The sequence below is a fragment of the Vidua chalybeata genome, chromosome 2 (assembly GCF_026979565.1).
Source record: "Vidua chalybeata isolate OUT-0048 chromosome 2, bVidCha1 merged haplotype, whole genome shotgun sequence".
In the NCBI taxonomy this organism is placed as follows: domain Eukaryota; kingdom Metazoa; phylum Chordata; class Aves; order Passeriformes; family Viduidae; genus Vidua; species Vidua chalybeata.
The window spans coordinates 80789187-80806372 of NC_071531.1; the positions used below are offsets into that span (position 1 = coordinate 80789187).

A 17186-nucleotide genomic window follows, 5' to 3' on the forward strand; every position below is an offset into this window, starting at 1 on the left:
AACTGTTGGTCTTTCTGATAAAATAATCTAGTTTACCAGATAATGGGAAATGCTCTTATACCCATAGTTATTGCCTAGTTATTTTCTCTTTTTTTATGGAACTGCTTGGAGTAAAATGATGGAGATATCTTCCCCCAAATCCAGTGCTGACTGTTTTGTCATGCTAGCTGCTTCACTGCCGCACTTTTACCAGTGGAGAATTTATTATGACTGTCTATAATCTATCTCTGAAAAAAATTAGCCAGGTTAGTTTAGTTATCTTACACTAAACGATTTTGTCTGCAGCAATCAGGACAATAATAAGCCAAATCCACCATGCAGAGAGAGGCAGCAATAAACAGCTCCTGTTGACTAGGTGGATGCAATAACAGTATTTTTCTATTGCTGAGGAGGATGAACTGAAGTGCCAAACTCCAAAATTATGGAGATCTTTCCCTATGTGACCTGTATGCTGCTTCAGCAACTTTTTCTTTCAGTCCAGAAGACATAATTTTTTCTCTGGCCTAAACATAGCATTGTTTCATTTAAGTTTAAATAGGGCCCTTTTTAGCAATAGTTAGCAGATAATATACAATGTCCTTGCTGAGGATGACACAAAATACAGAAGTAGTTAAACTCTTAACTAGGTCCTAAACAATATTAATTGTTAACATTGTTAATAAACAATGTAAACTAGGTCCTACAGCAATATTAATTAAAAAACTGTGTTGCCTGTTCCCTAATCACTGCAGGGAACAGGATACAGGAACAGAAATTTTCTCTCTCCTAATGACTGCAAGCTGAAGACATAGGCTTGTGTGAACCTCATGAAGTTCAATGGGTCTGAGTGCTAGGTGCTGCACCTGGGTCAGGGAAATTCCAAGCACAAATCCAGGCTGGGCAGAGAATGGATCAAGATCAGCCCTAAGGAGAAAGACTTGGAGGTGTTAGTGGATGAGAAACTCATTGTGACCTGGCAAAGTGCACTTGTGGTCCAGAAAGCCAGCTGCATCCTGGGCTTCACCGAGAGACGTGTGGCCATCAGGTTGAGGAAGGGGATTCTATCCCCCTGGTCTGCTCTCATGAGGCCCCACCTGCAGTGTTGTGTCCAGTTCTGGGGCCCCAATGTAAGGAAGACCTGTGTAAGGAATCTAAAGAACCATTAAATCACAGGCCTGGAGCACATCTGCTGTGGAGACAGGCTGAGAGAGCTGGGCCTGTTCAGCCTGGAGAAAAGAAAGCTCCATGGAGACCTCACAGCACCTTCCAGTACCTAAAGGGCCTAAAGAAAGCTGGAGGGGGACTTTTTATAAGGATGTGTGTGACAGTTCAAGGAGGAGTGGCCTTAAGGTGAAGTGCACAGTCCCTGTGTTCAGTGCACAGTCCTTTACTCTCTTGGCAGCACTGGGTACATTTTTTTGTGGAAGAGAGGGTCAAAGTTTGCCAGCTGCACTTCTCAGCTGCCAGCAATGTAAACTTAGTTGGAGTCTGATAATAGTCTCCTGAAGCTCAAGATAAGAAAGACTCAGACACAAAGAATCAACATCTACTACCATTGTAATCTGATCGAAAGAGTGCAGAGGCCGTGAGAGAGTTCAGTGCAACTGGCAGAGTCAGAAGGAAACTGCTGATTTGAAATTGCAGTTGAGAATTCCCCAGTTGCCATTTTTCCTGCCAGAGCTGTCTTTCCCACAGATCAGGGTCCCTTGATCTCTCAACCCACAAGTTCAACCTTTAGTCAGACAGGAGGTTAAGCAGCACAACAGTAGTGTATCTTTCTTGCTGCAGATAATAAGCTTTAGGACCTAGTTACTGAGCAGCTACAACCTACAGTTTTCAAGCCCTGGCATTCATACTGTGTTTCAGGTACCAAGTAATGGTTTTACTAATTGGCTGAATAGCAGAATTATGCATTCAACACACAAATGCATGCTAGTTTTGCATTTGGCATGTGTATCCTTGCCATTTTTTGAGCTTTTTTTGTTTACCAGCAATCTATGTATTTTAGGTGAACAGAGTATATGTTGCTACCTGTAAGTGCTCCTAGCTTCAACTGAATCTCACTCTTGTTTTCACTGTCAGAATGAGCAGTCTCACTACTCTGAACTCAGCATGAGGCATTTGCAGTAACTAATACTTTTCATGATAATTCTAAAAGTGATACTAATTTAAAGAAGTACTGTATGTTCAGGAGTTTATGGTTTGTACCTTTTTCTCACCTGTGCTAAGGAAAGGAGTTCTTTTACCCTGTAATATTTTCACAATTTGTTTTGTGTAATTTCTCTGACTACTTTGGGTTGGTCTTATCTCCTTTTAGCCTCAAACCTTTGATTAAACTTAGACTGAAGTGTGCGTTTTCAAATTTGAGCAAAATACTCAGCTATTATCAGCAATGCACTTGTAGAGGTACCTCACAGTGGTAGTATCTTCATTCTGGCTGGAAAAGCCCCATGTAAAATAATATGGTGGCTGATGGATGTGGCCCTAATATTGCCAGGAAAGGACCCAAAAGTCTTATGCGCTGCTGATAATCTCAAGAGCTCTGAGGTCTCTCCTTCAGTACAAAATGAGATGATCAGTAACACGTAAGAGTGAGATGATGTTTGTGTTGGAGCAGCTTCTTCCATCTTCTCACGTATGTGACTTTGCATTCCTGATATGCTTCATTTTGGATCTCACATGTCAGGATCATTTTCCTCTGACTCCAGTTATTCTGAGGAGCATTTGTAAGACTTCATACTACATCTTTGGCTTTGTGTTTGAGTAATGTGTGTAAGTGTGTGCATGTGTGTGTGTATGCACGCAACCAAACCTCATCTGACTTCTGTTTCACCTAGGTGAATGGTAGTTACTCAGCTTCATATGCTGATTTTCTTCCAAGGAGTTTGTAGGTGAGAAAACTCAGGGATACTTTTGCTACCTGTCAGCAAGCCAATACAAAATGTTTGTATATAAAACATGTATGATCCCTGGGGTACAACAAAGATTCTTGTGCAGTAATGTCACTCTTCACCGGCCTCCACAGCACACCAAGCTGATGCATAGAATACAATACAACAGTTTGGGTTGGAAGGGTCTTCCAAATACCATCTAGTCCTCTCCCCCCTGCAGTGAGCACAGGGACATCTTCAGCTGGAGCAGATGGCTCAGAGCCCTTTCCAACATGACTGAATGTTTCCAGGGAAGGGACATCCACCACCTCCCTGGGAAACTTGTGCTAGTGACTCACCACCCTCACTGTAAAAAAGATTCTTCTTTATATCTAGTCTGAATCTACCCTCTTTTAGTTTAAAACCGTGACTTGACCTATTGCAACAGGCCCTACTAAAAAATCTGTCCCCATCTGCATTGGGTTTGTGTGGCAATGTTTTCATAGTGAAGGGCTACAGTGATGGCTTCTGTGAGGAGCCCTGGAAGCTTCCCCTGTGTCTGACAGAGCCAATGCAAACTAGCTCCAAGATAGATGCTGGGCAAGGCTGAGCCCATCAGTGGCGGTGGCCGCACTTCTGGGATAACAGATTTTAGAAGTAGAAGAAAGTTACTGTGCAGAAGCAATTAGAGCCAGACTAGAGAGGAGTGAAAAATGTGTGAGAGGAACAGCCCTGCAGACCCCAAGGTTAGTGCAGAAGGAGGGGAAGGAGGTGCTCCAAGTGTCAGAGCAGAGATTCCTCTGAAGCCCATGGTGCAGGCCATGGTGAGCACCCTGGCTGCACAGAGCAGTATTCAGAAGTCTCACCTGGCCTGTAGCTGTTAACCCAGAGCAGGACACAAATGCTGCCCTGTACAGGTTTGCTCTATCTAGAAGTTTAGGACACTCTGTGAGCTCCCAGATGACACTGGCTGTTTTTCTGTTAGGAAATGAACACTCTCAGTGCAGAATAATTCAAGTGCCTAAAGTTAGGTGCTTATCACACCTAGATACCCTAGGATGTCTGGCCTGATCTCAGGATGGCCCTTGTGTTGCATTGGGAAACCCTATGGCACAAAGGAGTTGGGAGTAAAGAAGGTTAAGCTGAAAAAAAATGGTTGCAAATGTGGGAGAAGATGTCTTAATTTTTGGCTTTGTTTCTCACTATCCAAGTCTATTTTAATTTGTAATAAATTACTTTTCACTGAGTGGAATTTTGCTAATGGTAATAAGCAAGTGATACCCCTGTGTTCACTTCAACCCATGAGCTTTTTAATATTATTTCCTGCCCCAGTCTTGTTGAAGAGGGCATGTGATTGAGGACGGATTTACACTGTACATTATCCTCGCATTTAATTGTAACATAATATACTCCACCTGTGACTAATCCATAGCATGTCACAACTAATAACTATTAGTGATAGGACTGCATTTTAAGTGGTAGAAGCCATTTGGCTGCTGCTTGTTGTTCAATCTCAGCATTGCTAATGCCCTTGTCACTTTAGAAAGACGTTCACATATAAATAAATGCATTTCATACATTCTCACTGTTGCTATTCTTACCTTCTTCCTCCACTGATGTTATTATCATGTGAGGTCTAATTTTGATAGCAATCTCCAAAAGCCCTTGTCACTTTACTGTCTATTATGTGCCAGTTCTACACCTGTGGTGCTATATAAATGCTAATAATACATCAATATGCTCATTCTTTGTGAGTTCTGTAGGTGGAATTCCATCTGGTTTGTATATGTCAATTCATATGCTGGTGTGAAATGTCATTGCTGTTCAGAATTTGTGATGGTTTATGAGCAGTTGGGAAATGACAGGAAAAAAATCACAGGACTGGACCTGCTTATCATTTGAACAAAGACATCCAGCCCTATGCCTAAGACAGTGGCTGTGACTAGTGTGGAATACCCAAGTGGTGTAATTTTTCTCTGAAAAGCCTTAGTTTAAGTAATTAGGACATTAACCAGTCTTTTCTGCTTTTTCTGAATATTTTCAGCTCATCATAATGTATTTAAGAAAGTTTTGATACTCAGAGTACTGACGTTTCTTTCACAAATGGTATCTACTTTGGACTTTGGGAGTGAGTGGTAGGAATTTGGAGCATGCCCAGGCTCCCAGAAAAGCTTTCCTGCCTTTAGCCATATAACTGGTCTCAAATGGGCAGGTCCTCAGTTCCAGAAAGATCAGTTTTGGCTTCCATGTAGCCATGAAGGAACTCGTCAGCAGGGAGTGATGTGCAAGGTTAGAATAAGTTTATGCAAAATGTGATGATTCTGTGAATGTATCTTTTGGCTATTCCCTGGGCTGCAGTTGTTTCCTTCCCTGTGAGATACTGATGAATTTGACTAAATTAGACTAGGAAAACTTGATCTTAAGAACCTTGTAATCTTAAGTGCAAGTAGCTAGAGAATATAGGAAATAAATTTGTGACTTTTCCTAGTTGCAAATTGGATGATATCTGGCCAGTCTAAAGTATATTCTCAGCTGCTGTAAGTATACATTACTTGCTAGAGATCAATGCTACCAGGGATTAAAAAGGGAAGCAATTCAGCATTTCGTCGGTAAAGAGGAAATAAGTTTTCCCTTAATTTCATCTCTTGGCTACTTCCACTGGAACAGGTTGAGACCAAGCCTAAATTAGGAATTTTCAAAACTTTCAAAATCAAAAAGTCCTAATAATTAGTAGAAATTAACATCTTAAATACTACGTGTACATTGCTCGGTGCACAGCCTGGATACGTATTTGTTACAGAGATACACACCCAGAGATACACACCAGAGATACACAGAGGGGCTGTCTGGTGGGGTGAGACTAAGAAATGGAAGAGTTTAATTGTATTTGGAAAACCATATAATCACCATCACCCAGGGATTAAAGCTGTTTAGTTAGCATGAGAACTGAGAAGCAAAGAAGGCAGGGACAGCCCTGGGGCTGTGGGTGGAAGGAGGAGGAGGAGAAGGAGGAGGAGGAGGAGAAGGAGGAGGAAGGCAGCTGCTTGCCAGTCCCCAGAGCCTGCCAAGCTGCTGGCCAATGCTGACTGTATGGCCGGGAGCAGGAGCAAGGCCACCCTCCGTGTGTGGCTCGTGTGCCCTGGGCTGCTCGGCTGTTTCTTGCTGGGCTTTCTTACAGGTGAGTACGGAGACACAGGGGCTCAGCCCCCAGCTTCTTTCCCCTGCACACACTTGTGTGCAACTCCTGTTGTGATTAACTCACCAGCAGGGAGATGATGCTACTCTTCAGAGGCATGATAAATTATTTGTCCCACTGCTTTTCTAAGCTTTTCTGTCCAGCAGTTTCAGTCTTCAGGGAGTGAGGAACAGAGCGGCTCTGTGCTTCAGCTCAGGACAAGCTCTGGTGAACTTACAGCTTCCCAAAAGAGGCAGCCAGGCATTCAAAGAGAAAAGATTAGTACAAGAGTTTGAGATTTCAGCGATTGCAAGCTCTCCAGATTTTTTTTTTTATTTTCATTTCCTGTTTTTTCCTGAAGTTATTTTTAATTGCTCCTATTCTGCTGCTATTTTAGAAATGAAGGGTAGAATGTAGAGGAGGAGTTTGACTGACAACCAAGTTACTGAAGTTTTCATTATGCACAATGAACTTTACTAGAGATTCTTTTCTGAAGTCACTTGCAGCATTTGATTTCAAATTAAAATTGCATGTCCTTTTTAAACTTGTGTTGTAACACAAACCTAACACTAAATCATGCAAGAAAAATCAATGATGGCTATTAAATATATAAAATATTAGTTTAATTTTGGAGATCCCTGAGCTGCTGATTTCTGGTCCTTGTGCTATGCTTATACATTTCCCTGAACAACATTTTTTGACCCAGCTCCAAAACAGGATACTGAGCAGGATGGACTTTTAGTCTGATCAAGCATCACTGTTCAGTTCAGAGTGTTACTAAAATTGTATTTAAGTGTAACAGGTCATATATATTGTGCATGTGACAGCACATGTATTTGTCTTTCTTATGAAAATTTTCCCAGTTGAGATTGTCTGGCTAAAATAATAAAAGGACTTTTTTTGTTATTGTTTTTTTTGTTAAGACAAACTCATACAATTGATATACCCTCTCCTACTACACATTTTAAAACTGGCTTGGGTGACAGTTAACTTTATTCTTTTAATTATTAAATAGATTAACCCAGATCAATCTAGTTAAATAGATTAACTTCCCCAAGTATGTAACTATTACAATGCTGGCAGGGTGGCTGTTGAGTCCTAGACCTTCACTTTAAATATGCTTACACATCTATTTTAAAATCTAGGCATAAACTAAATAAAGTAATTTCATCATGAGTATCAGGAGTTTGAACCTCACACTACAAACAGCTGAGAATTTAAACTATAATTTAAAATTAATGAGAGATGAGTCTACCTTAAAAAGGGGATTTACGAGGGATTTAGGGTTTACTCTTTTCATTATGTCACTTTTAGGCATTCAATCAATTAAATATATTTTACTTTTCTACTTGAGCCCTCCGACACTGACAGAGGGTGCTCTAAGCCCTGTTCATCCTTGTGGTTTTAACTGTTTAGCACCACAGGTTGCACCTGTGCTCAAACATGTGAGGACATTCTTGCTGAGTAGGAAACTTTTCAAATGTGTTTCAGGATGGTTTACAAAACTGACTGAGAAAAGCCCCAACTTTTCAGATGTGCATCAAAATGTGAGACAGAAACTTGTGGCTGAAATGAAAGCAGAGAACATCAGGAAATTTCTTCGGTAAGACTTGTGCATCATTTTTTGAACAATTTTATCATTCAAAAAAGCCAGAAAGTGAGAACATTAGTTCCAAGGAAGGACCTCTGAAAGCAGAGCTTTTAAGATGTTTTTGAAGCATTTGTATGGAATGCCTGAGGGAAGAAAGGAGAGGCTTACAACTCTTCTGTTCCCCCCCCTTCCTCATTTTCAAGTGGTTGTACTGTCAAGTGTGCTTCCCTCAGCTGCATTACTGCCAGAGCTTACCAGTCTTCATGATTTAATAGAGTGTGCCTTTTTTTTTCTTCACAAGTATCTGAAGCTCTAACCTCAGATAACTGTTTTCTTTCAGACTGAGATGATTTTTCTCTGTTTGGGATATGATGATTGACATGAATTACATCTGACTGATCATCTGTTCAGTGTCTCTTTAAACTTTCAGTTTGAGTAGATAATCTAAGTAGAAAATTAATCTATTAAAAACTAATGCTACAAATTTGCATGGCACTGAGTTGCATGTATACTTACAATTTATAATTCCTTTAGTGGGGCCATACTGGATAAAGTGCTGTTAATTGGGAGTTCTGAAATCCCATTATACCCTGTCTTCTGTTCCAGAGATAAAGGACTCTGTCCATGGTCAGTGTGCATGTATGGTTGGTAAAGGCTTGCATGTTGTAACTATTAGTAAATATACTTTTTTGCATTGTAGTGCATCCATGCAGTTCATCTAAAAGACTAGGGATATAAAAATACCCTTTTGTTTTTTCCATTCCTCTGAAAATGAAGAAACCCCACATTATTGTGTATATTTATATTTTCTATAGAGGAACAAATATGCTCACATGAAAAGTAAATAAATACTCACTCTGGTTAGTAAAATGTTTGTATTCAGCATGTAAGTCAGCAGCTGCATCAAGAACATCAAAGGATTACTGACAAATTTGATTTCTATACATTTATTCTAAACCCAAAAGGTTTCATACCTAACATCAACATTTTCAAGTCTACAGGCCTAATCTTATTTTGTATTCATTGCTTTCAGTAGATTGGAGAGTTCCTGAAAATTATGTTTGAGTGAGAATCTAGGCAACACAGTATGAAATAGCTCTGTAATTAGGCCAAAGTCTCTTGGCCGTGGGATGTTAATGGTTTCTCATTTGTCTGCTTGCTTTGGTGATGGGCCAAATGCTTTGTGCTGGTTGGGGACTTTTTTTTTTTTTTGCCTAAATTCAAATAAAAATCAGGAAATTCAGAGAAATTGTATTAATACACTGTCCAAAAAGCTTGTCAAAAATATAAAAAAAATGTGAACTTGAGAATTTCGATCCATATTCTTCATTTTTCAGACTACCACATCTGCTTTTATCATGTGGGGGAAAAAAATATGAGTCTCAGAAAATGTAGACACTTTGGTTTTAGCATTTTATCAGAGCTCTGGAAAGGATTAAACTGTTTGGAAGGAAAATTTGAAAAAAAATTGTGTGTTTTTCCTGATGGCATATTTAGAATTTAGTATACTTAAAGAATTAAAAGGTACTTAAAACACTAGTGAGAATTAAAATGGAAGAAGCAAACAAGCAACAGTGTTTGGCAACGGTTGCTTCCAGACTGGTGCATAACCTCACAGTTTAAAGAGAGGGAATGACAACAGCAGAGAGCAAAAGGGTTTGGTCTACTTAGAGAATCTGGATGCATTCAAATCCTGGGACCACGTAGGACTCATGTGAAAGACCTTTATGTTATGATTGCAATGTTGCTGTAGATGAGAAATTTTGATGGTTGCAAGAGGCCCCAGGTGTCTGGAAAAGGCTGATACTGTGCCCCTCTTTTAGTAATGTCAGCCTGGAGGGACTCTGAGCTGGTCAGCTTCAGGTCTGGAAGGGTGACAAAACATCCTTCTGTAATCAGTTTTCAAACCCATGAAGGACAGAAATGTAGTTGAGAAGAGTCAGTATTCATTTACTATTTGTTTGTATGGTCAGCATATTGCCTTCTGTAAGGAAATGACTGGCTGTGTGCATGAGTGGAGACATTATAGTGGCTGTAACAACCTTTAGGCTTTAACAAGGCTTTGGATATTGCTCTCCTTTGGAAACTGAGGAAGTGCAGAACAAGGGTTGAAAACAGTCTGAAATGACAGGCTGAAGTGATATTATCATGGTATTTGCTACCACTAATTAATGGTAATTGCTGGTATCTGGTATCTGTGGGGCAGCCATTGCCAAGTAGCCTGTTGGGAATTGGAAGCTGATGCAGAGTACCTGGCTGACTGATGAGCTTTCACCGTTCCTTACTTGTTCCCTGGGCCAAACAGATTGTACACAGATTTCTGCAGGGTAGCCCAGAGGGACTGGATCCTGTTTGTGACTATTTATCAACATTATGTTTTATATCTGATACGGAAGTAAATGTTGTTAAGAAGGTTTTGTTATTCAGGCTTTTGATTAAGAAGAAAGAGCAAACCTGTGCAGATAATTTAATGTAATTATTTTCAAGTTAAACTTATTGGGACATTAGGACATGCTATGACAACAGTACAAATCCATGATCAGATACCAGAATTGTCTGGAAGGCTCCTTTCTGAATATGTAGCTTTCCTGTATTTATTCCTGCTTCTTGCATACTGCTAATATTATTTTGCTGAATCTTTGACATTGATTTTCATTGCTTGTGTGTAGAAGTGGCTATTCCTGTTATGCAAAGAAAAAAGTTCAGCTGACTTATCTTAAGGCCTCAGGAAAGATCCTCTGCTCTGAGTATATTTTGTACATGTCCTGAAGCAGACTGATAAGCAATCATGTTTTACAGCTCAAGCTTTAAGACCTTACTGTCCATGCAACCTGTCTTGAAGATTAGCTTTATACACACTGATCCTATTTCACTATTGTGTATCTCTGCATTTGCTGCTTACCAGTGGTTTTCTGTTTTATTCTAGTTCATTTACCAAGTTGCCTCACCTCGCAGGAACTGAACAGAATCTTCTTCTTGCCAAAAAAATTCAAGGCCAGTGGAAAGAATTTGGATTGGATTCAGTAGAACTTGTCAATTATGATGTGCTTCTTTCATACCCAAACGAAGAGCAGCCAAACTACATTTCACTAATTGATGATCAAGGGAATGAGGTGATCTTTTCAATGACAAAACTATGTTAATGTAAAACCTAAAAAGCCTCCAGTAACTTCCTGTTAAAAACGTGTTTTCCTCTGTATTCTCACCTACTCAGATCAGCATGTGCTTTATATTATAAAAAAAAAAAATCCAGTGCAAAGGGAATTAATATTTAGAAATAGTTTTCCAGGCTATGCAGAATACACAGCAAAGTGGCTGAGATCTCAGTGCCTCCTATGGAAGAGTGAGGATGTGTGGAGAGGCTGCAGTTAACACCAGTAGACCATAAGGTGTTAGTAGGGTTCAGCTTAAGGTTCCATCTAGGCTAATATCCTGTTTCCATAAACAGCTTTAACTGGATGCACAGGGACGTTTAAGAACAAAGGAATGTATTTCAGGCATGCAGTTCTTCCAGTGTCTAGCTGTTTTCAGCTCAGGGGCTTCTCTGAATGTGCTGCAATTAGTCTCTTGAAAAATCCTCATTCAACCTTTTCCAAGTATTTATCCAGTCAGTGACCCTCATTACATCTCTCTTCCAAGTACCTATCCAAACCCTGCTTGAACATCTGTACAATATTTCCTTCCACAGCATGCTGAGGTAAGGAATTGCAGAGATACTATCAATTTTATATAGTATTGCCTTGTTTCCCTTGCTCTGAACCTGATCCCACTGGCTTCCTATGGTGTCTCCTAAGTTAGCGTTGGAAGTACTAATGAACTAGTCAGTCTGTAGAGATCTTCTCCCTTTTGAATACAATAAAGAAGTAGATGTAAATTCTGACAAGGATCCTGAGCAAGGAGAGGAGGTGAGACTGCAATGGCAGCACTATAGCACATAGGTAAGGATGAAGAGCCAGGGTAGAAAGTAAGGAATGTGTGCTCAGGGATGACACGAGCTTAGAGGTGAAAGAGTGAAGTTCTTCCAGAAACCCTGTAACAATATCTCAGCTACAGTCTCACAAGGTGGACATGCACCTTAAAGCAACATGAGTGTTACACTGCATAATGATAAAAGGTAGCATGTTTAACTGGAGTATTACTAGATAAGAGATAAAAAGAATAATAATGCAGGTGGGAGAAACCGCAAAAGACACCTGGGACGGCATGGATGAACCAGATGTCTTTTTTTCTGTCACCACCTCTTGGCAATCTTCAGCAATTTTCTTTCCTTACACGTTCAGGCAGTGACTGATGAGCATCTTCTGACACATGATCTCTTTGTATTCATATCTGCATTCTATTACAAAATTTCAGCTCTGGATCCCTACCTGTGTTTTTGTTTGAATTTATGTGTACTAGTTAGAACTGTATTTTTTTTTTTCTATCAGTTTATGGAAACTACAATTTAAACTGCTGACAAAGCTAACTAACTTGGCAAAAGCCAAGGCTTTTGGTACTTTTTATCCAAAGGACTGCAGTATTTTGAAATAGTAATTATTTGACAGGGAGTCTGATGCACAGAAACTGTCTCTTCTGACTTTAAACTATAATTAGCATTTGCTTAGTGTGTGAATTTGTGCCTAGAATGTTTGACCAAAAATGAGTGTTAATTTTTTGATAGGTTTTCAATACATCATTGTTTGAACCACCTCCACAGGGATATGAAAATGTTACTGGTATACTACCACCATATAATGCTTTTTCAGCACAAGGAGTGCCAGAGGTAAGAAAATGGTACTATTACCTATTTTTTGAAACACTTTCTGGACAGATTGCTCCAACTTCTCAAAATGTTTGTTGCAGTAGTTTTAATTACCATTTGTCTTAATTAAAGAACACTTAGGTACAAATAGGCCACATATTATGCAAAGGTTAGAAGTATTTTATGACCAAAAAAAGAATTTTCTCAAATTGCTAGAACTTTGAATCACATAATAAAAAAGTTTTTATCTTGATGAAGAATTTTGGATACATCTCAGACTGCTCCATATTATTCAGTCATATGTAGAGAACTTGTTTAAGGCATAGGTAGAAGTATTAATATTTATATCAAGTGGAAGACATTTTAGATTAAATGAATGCCTTCAAAGGCCATAAAAGGTCCTCACTTAATCTGCTAATTCATTATAGAACAGGTTAGGGACAAAATCGCATTGCATAAATGAGTGAATTTATATAGTAGTGAGTGTTTGTGTATGTAAGGCATACCACTGCTTTGTCACAGCCAGAGACGTTTTTCAGTTTCCCAAAGTACTCTGGTTTATTTTCCAGCCTGCTTTTAGGGCTGTTCTTAAGTGCAGGATAATAGCCAAACGTCAGAATTTTGTGCCAAAGCTTCCTATAGAATATTGTGGATATATTTTGCTATTGTTTTTATGGGCACTGGATTTTATCTATAGAAATGAAAAAAAAAATGATCCTCTGTCATAGATAGTAAATGGAACTTTATTTCTGATAATGGGCATTTTGTTTGTTGACTGACCATTTGCCACCACACTGCTTTTCTTTTCTGCCCAGGCAGATCTGGTGTATGTGAATTATGGCCGTACAGAAGATTTTTTTAAGCTGGAGCGTGAAATGGGAATTAACTGTACAGGAAAAATTGTCATTGCCAGATATGGGAAGATCTTCAGAGGAAACAAAGTAAGGGTTGTGTTTTAATTTTTCCTCTGTGGGTCAGGCACTGTTCATGGTAGAGCTTGAGGGAATTAGTAAGGGCTGTTCATTGGAACATATGAGCAGAAGGAAGCCTGCAATGTATCCATTGTGACTGCAGTCTAAGAATAACTTCCAAAACGATAAAACCAGATGAATGTATTAAACTCCTGAGACAGAGATGACTGCAAACTCCCTAGGCAGTTATTGCAAGAGAATAGTTTAGGGAATTGAGTAGTTTGTAGAGCCAAGTCTTTTGATACATGCCATCCACAGAACTGCAGTACTTTGAAATAGTAGCGTTTTGACAAGGAGCCTGATGCACAGAAAATGACTATCTCTTCTGACTTTAGACAGCAAATCTGGCAAAATTGGTGACAGTGGGGCAGTGGGGATGGTGGTAAGGTTTTGTGCCTCATTTTTATGTTCTGTTCTTTATTTCATAGCCTTGAGCTATGAATAAAGGTTTGACACAAAAAATGATCGTATTGCCTTTCACTTTGCTTGGTTCTTCTGCTGAATCTGGGGTAATTTTCACTCTTTCACATACTTTTCTTCTAAATCCATGCCTGCATGGAAGCAAATCTCAACGTTCAGATTTATTGCTGCATTAAAAAAAAAACCCCGCATCTTAAAACCGAGGCATTTCACAGGTTAAAAATGCCATATTGGCAGGAGCCGAAGGGATCATACTTTACTCTGACCCTGCTGACTACTGTGCCCCAGGAGTAGATGCTTATCCAGGTGGCTGGAACCTTCCAGGTGGAGGAGTCCAGCGTGGGAATGTTTTAAATCTGAATGGAGCTGGGGACCCTCTAACACCAGGTTATCCTGCAAAAGGTGAGTGCAAATTCTGTAGTCTGGGCCATCAAGTACTTTGTAAACTGTTGCTGAAAGTGTGGCACTAGAAGTTAATTTACTTTCAGTACAGATGCACAGAAAAAAAACTGCTTGAAATTGTTATTGACAGTAGTTAATTTTCTATTGCACGCTAAGTTCTGTCTGTGTCATTCTAACTGCTTTCAGGCAGTGGAATAAAGTTTCTAGGAAACTCTTTGTATCGTCCCACCCTTGTGACAAAAAAACAGGATGTATAGGTTTACAGTCTGTGAAGCAGCAAAAAATGACTGAGAATTTATAGCAATTTAAAAATATCTGTGTTTCTCAAGAGGGCTGCTTTAAACTAGGTTATGCTTTGCCATCAAAGAGGACTAATAGCTTTACTTGGAGGTATGTTTCCTTGCTGATCATAAGTTCCAGGCAGAAAAAACAGTTTAAAATACTTTTAAAGGGGAATAAAATTCCTGTAGCAAAAATTAGAGCAGCCTGGAGTCTTTCAAAACTATGATGCCTGCCAGTGCTCGGTGCTGATGGGATGACTATACAGGGATGCTTCTGGAAAGCTCATGGACTTGTGTGGCCACTGCTGGGGGCATAAGACAACCTAAACCCAGGAGAGGTTGTGTGTGCCAGGCCCAGCAGACTAAGAGAGACACTGGCTGTCTTCAACCCAGATAAATGCATCTGTGGATGTCCCCTTCAGCCTTGTCAAGCAGCTGCACAGGTGCCATCTTCACCTCGCATACCAGCTTGATTTCCCCAGAGCCAGCTTGGAGGAGATGTTATAACATGGTTGGACAGCAAATCTAACCTTGCATCAAGGGGACATATTTTGCACTGCTGTGCCGAGGCATTACTGGGTTTGCTGTTCTGTCATTACAGTTTGGTTTTCTAGAAGCAGTGTGTGAGAATTAAAAAGAATCATGCATGCTGGTGGCTGCTCTGCTCAAAAGTGTTTCCAGTTTGGTTAAAGTGGCTAAGAACGCCATAAACTTGATATTTTTTTCTGGTTTCTCAGAATACACTTTCAGGTACAAAGTTAATGAAGGTGTGGGGATTCCTAAAATTCCAGTTCATCCCATTGGATATCATGATGCAGAAGTATTACTGCGGTGAGTATACATCAGTCCTCTTCTCCAGAAGTCAGTATTGACAAATGTGCAGACAAATTTTTCATATTAAAATGGCAAAATCTATGCTGTTAACTTGCATTTGCTACTCTTTTGTAGTAATGAAAGTAATTCAGAAGTAATAATGTAGTAATTATTGTAGTAGTAATGTAGGAATTCCAGAAAATGTGGAAAATTCAAAGCATTCTGGTTTTGCAATAATGCTTTTAAGAATTTTGTAAAACCACCTGGGTTTTGCTGCAATAATTATTAAGAGAATTTAAGGTTTCATCCTAATGGTCAACTGCATTTATCTTGGTTTCCACTTCACAGTGCAATGGCAGGACCTGCAGCTCCAGACAGCAGCTGGAAAGGAAGTCTCAATGTGTCTTATAATATAGGGCCAGGATTCACAGGCAACTCTTCTACAAGGTCTGTTTTAAGACATGTCTGTTTATGCAATATTGGAAAAAAAAATACTCCTCTGATGAAAAGACTTTGAAGCAATACATCTAGAGATACCCTGGAGATATTTACTTCCTTCTGCTAGGAATTCATTTGGATATAATTATTAGAATTCTAAAATAAATTACATTAGAGAAAAATCAAAAATTAGCAGATCAGGCTACATGACAATGACATTTGGCAATAAATTGCAATAAAACTAAAGATCACTTTTCTGGGACTTTTTCACATAAAAATTATTCAATGAGGACTGTTAATGGACCTCGACGAACAGTGTGTAAAAATGGTGTATCATTATCACTACTCCATCTCCTGCATAACAAGAGTATGTCTGAATATATACAGAATTTTATAAAGATTTCATTTATCATTACTCTTTTCTGCTCTGCTTTAACACAAGCTGAAAATGAGTAAAGTAGGAATAACTAAATAAAAAAGCATATTTGACATAATTACAGTGCTGTTTGGAGTATCTTGAAGAGCTACAGTGAGAAAATAATATGATTCCTCCACAAAACTTGTATTTTTTGAGTAGGCTTTTTAACAGCTTCCTACTTGGTAGAATAACTTTTTTTTTTTTCTTTTTTTTTTTTTTTTTTTTTTTTTGTAAATATGGATTAATTCTATACATACTTCTTTCTCAAAGTAGTTCCATATCAAAATGAACCTTTTGATTCTAGGTAGAAAGTCACTTGCACATGGAAAGTGTGCACATAAATGCACATTCAAGGCACTGGTGCCTGTTACTTTCTGGGCAAAGATCCAGTGGCTGTCCTGAAGTAGGTTTTGGTTTTGACAGCTATGCAGATTTGCTGCTGGAACGATAACTTCAAATGTGGATTTCCTGAAGTTTTGCCAGACACAAAACACCCCCATTGTTTGGTGCTTTGTTTCTTCCACAGCTTAAGGGGGCTGAACACTGTGTTAGTTTCGCTCTCGGAATACCTGGATTCCCTTTGTTTTTATAAAATTTCACAAGTGGATTTTACTGGTGGGGGACAGGGAAGAAAAAAATGTTTCTAGTAGAAGGTTTTCTGCCTCTAATGGAAGATTCCCTGCTCATGACAGGGAGGTTGGACCTAGATGACTTTTAAGGTCCCTGCCAACCCAAACCATTCTGTGATTCTGTGACTGACAAGTCTTATTCACTTAGATCTGCTGTCCTAAAGAGAGATTTCAAATTATTCCTGTCGCTGTTGAGGCAGGACAGGAATGAATATGACTCCAAGTCAGAAGGCAAAAGAGAAGTGATTTATTTCAAATATATCACTCATTTTATAGAGCACATTGTGCAGACCAATTTCATTGGTCTTAAAGTAAAAACATCTCACACCATTGGTGTGCTGTGAATAGCGCAAAGTGGCAGAACATATCTATAAACAATGTGAACAGCAAGAGAGATAGTAAATTGTTTACATTCTTTTCGGACTCTTTCCCAGGCTTAGCCTGGTAGAAATTTCCTT

General features: G+C 39.2%; 1 protein-coding gene across 1 annotated transcript in view; it reads left to right on the forward strand.

Moving 5' to 3' along the window:
• Positions 1-5939: 5939 nt before the first annotated feature.
• Positions 5940-17186, forward strand: part of LOC128783424 (N-acetylated-alpha-linked acidic dipeptidase 2-like) — a 31336-nt gene continuing 20089 nt past the window's right edge. Inside the window, exons 1-8 of the mRNA XM_053934080.1 lie at positions 5940-6027; positions 7516-7627; positions 10542-10728; positions 12276-12377; positions 13172-13297; positions 13963-14149; positions 15168-15261; positions 15592-15690. Of these exons, the coding sequence (XP_053790055.1) occupies positions 5940-6027; positions 7516-7627; positions 10542-10728; positions 12276-12377; positions 13172-13297; positions 13963-14149; positions 15168-15261; positions 15592-15690 (995 nt within the window). The remainder of the gene's footprint in view (positions 6028-7515; positions 7628-10541; positions 10729-12275; positions 12378-13171; positions 13298-13962; positions 14150-15167; positions 15262-15591; positions 15691-17186) is intronic.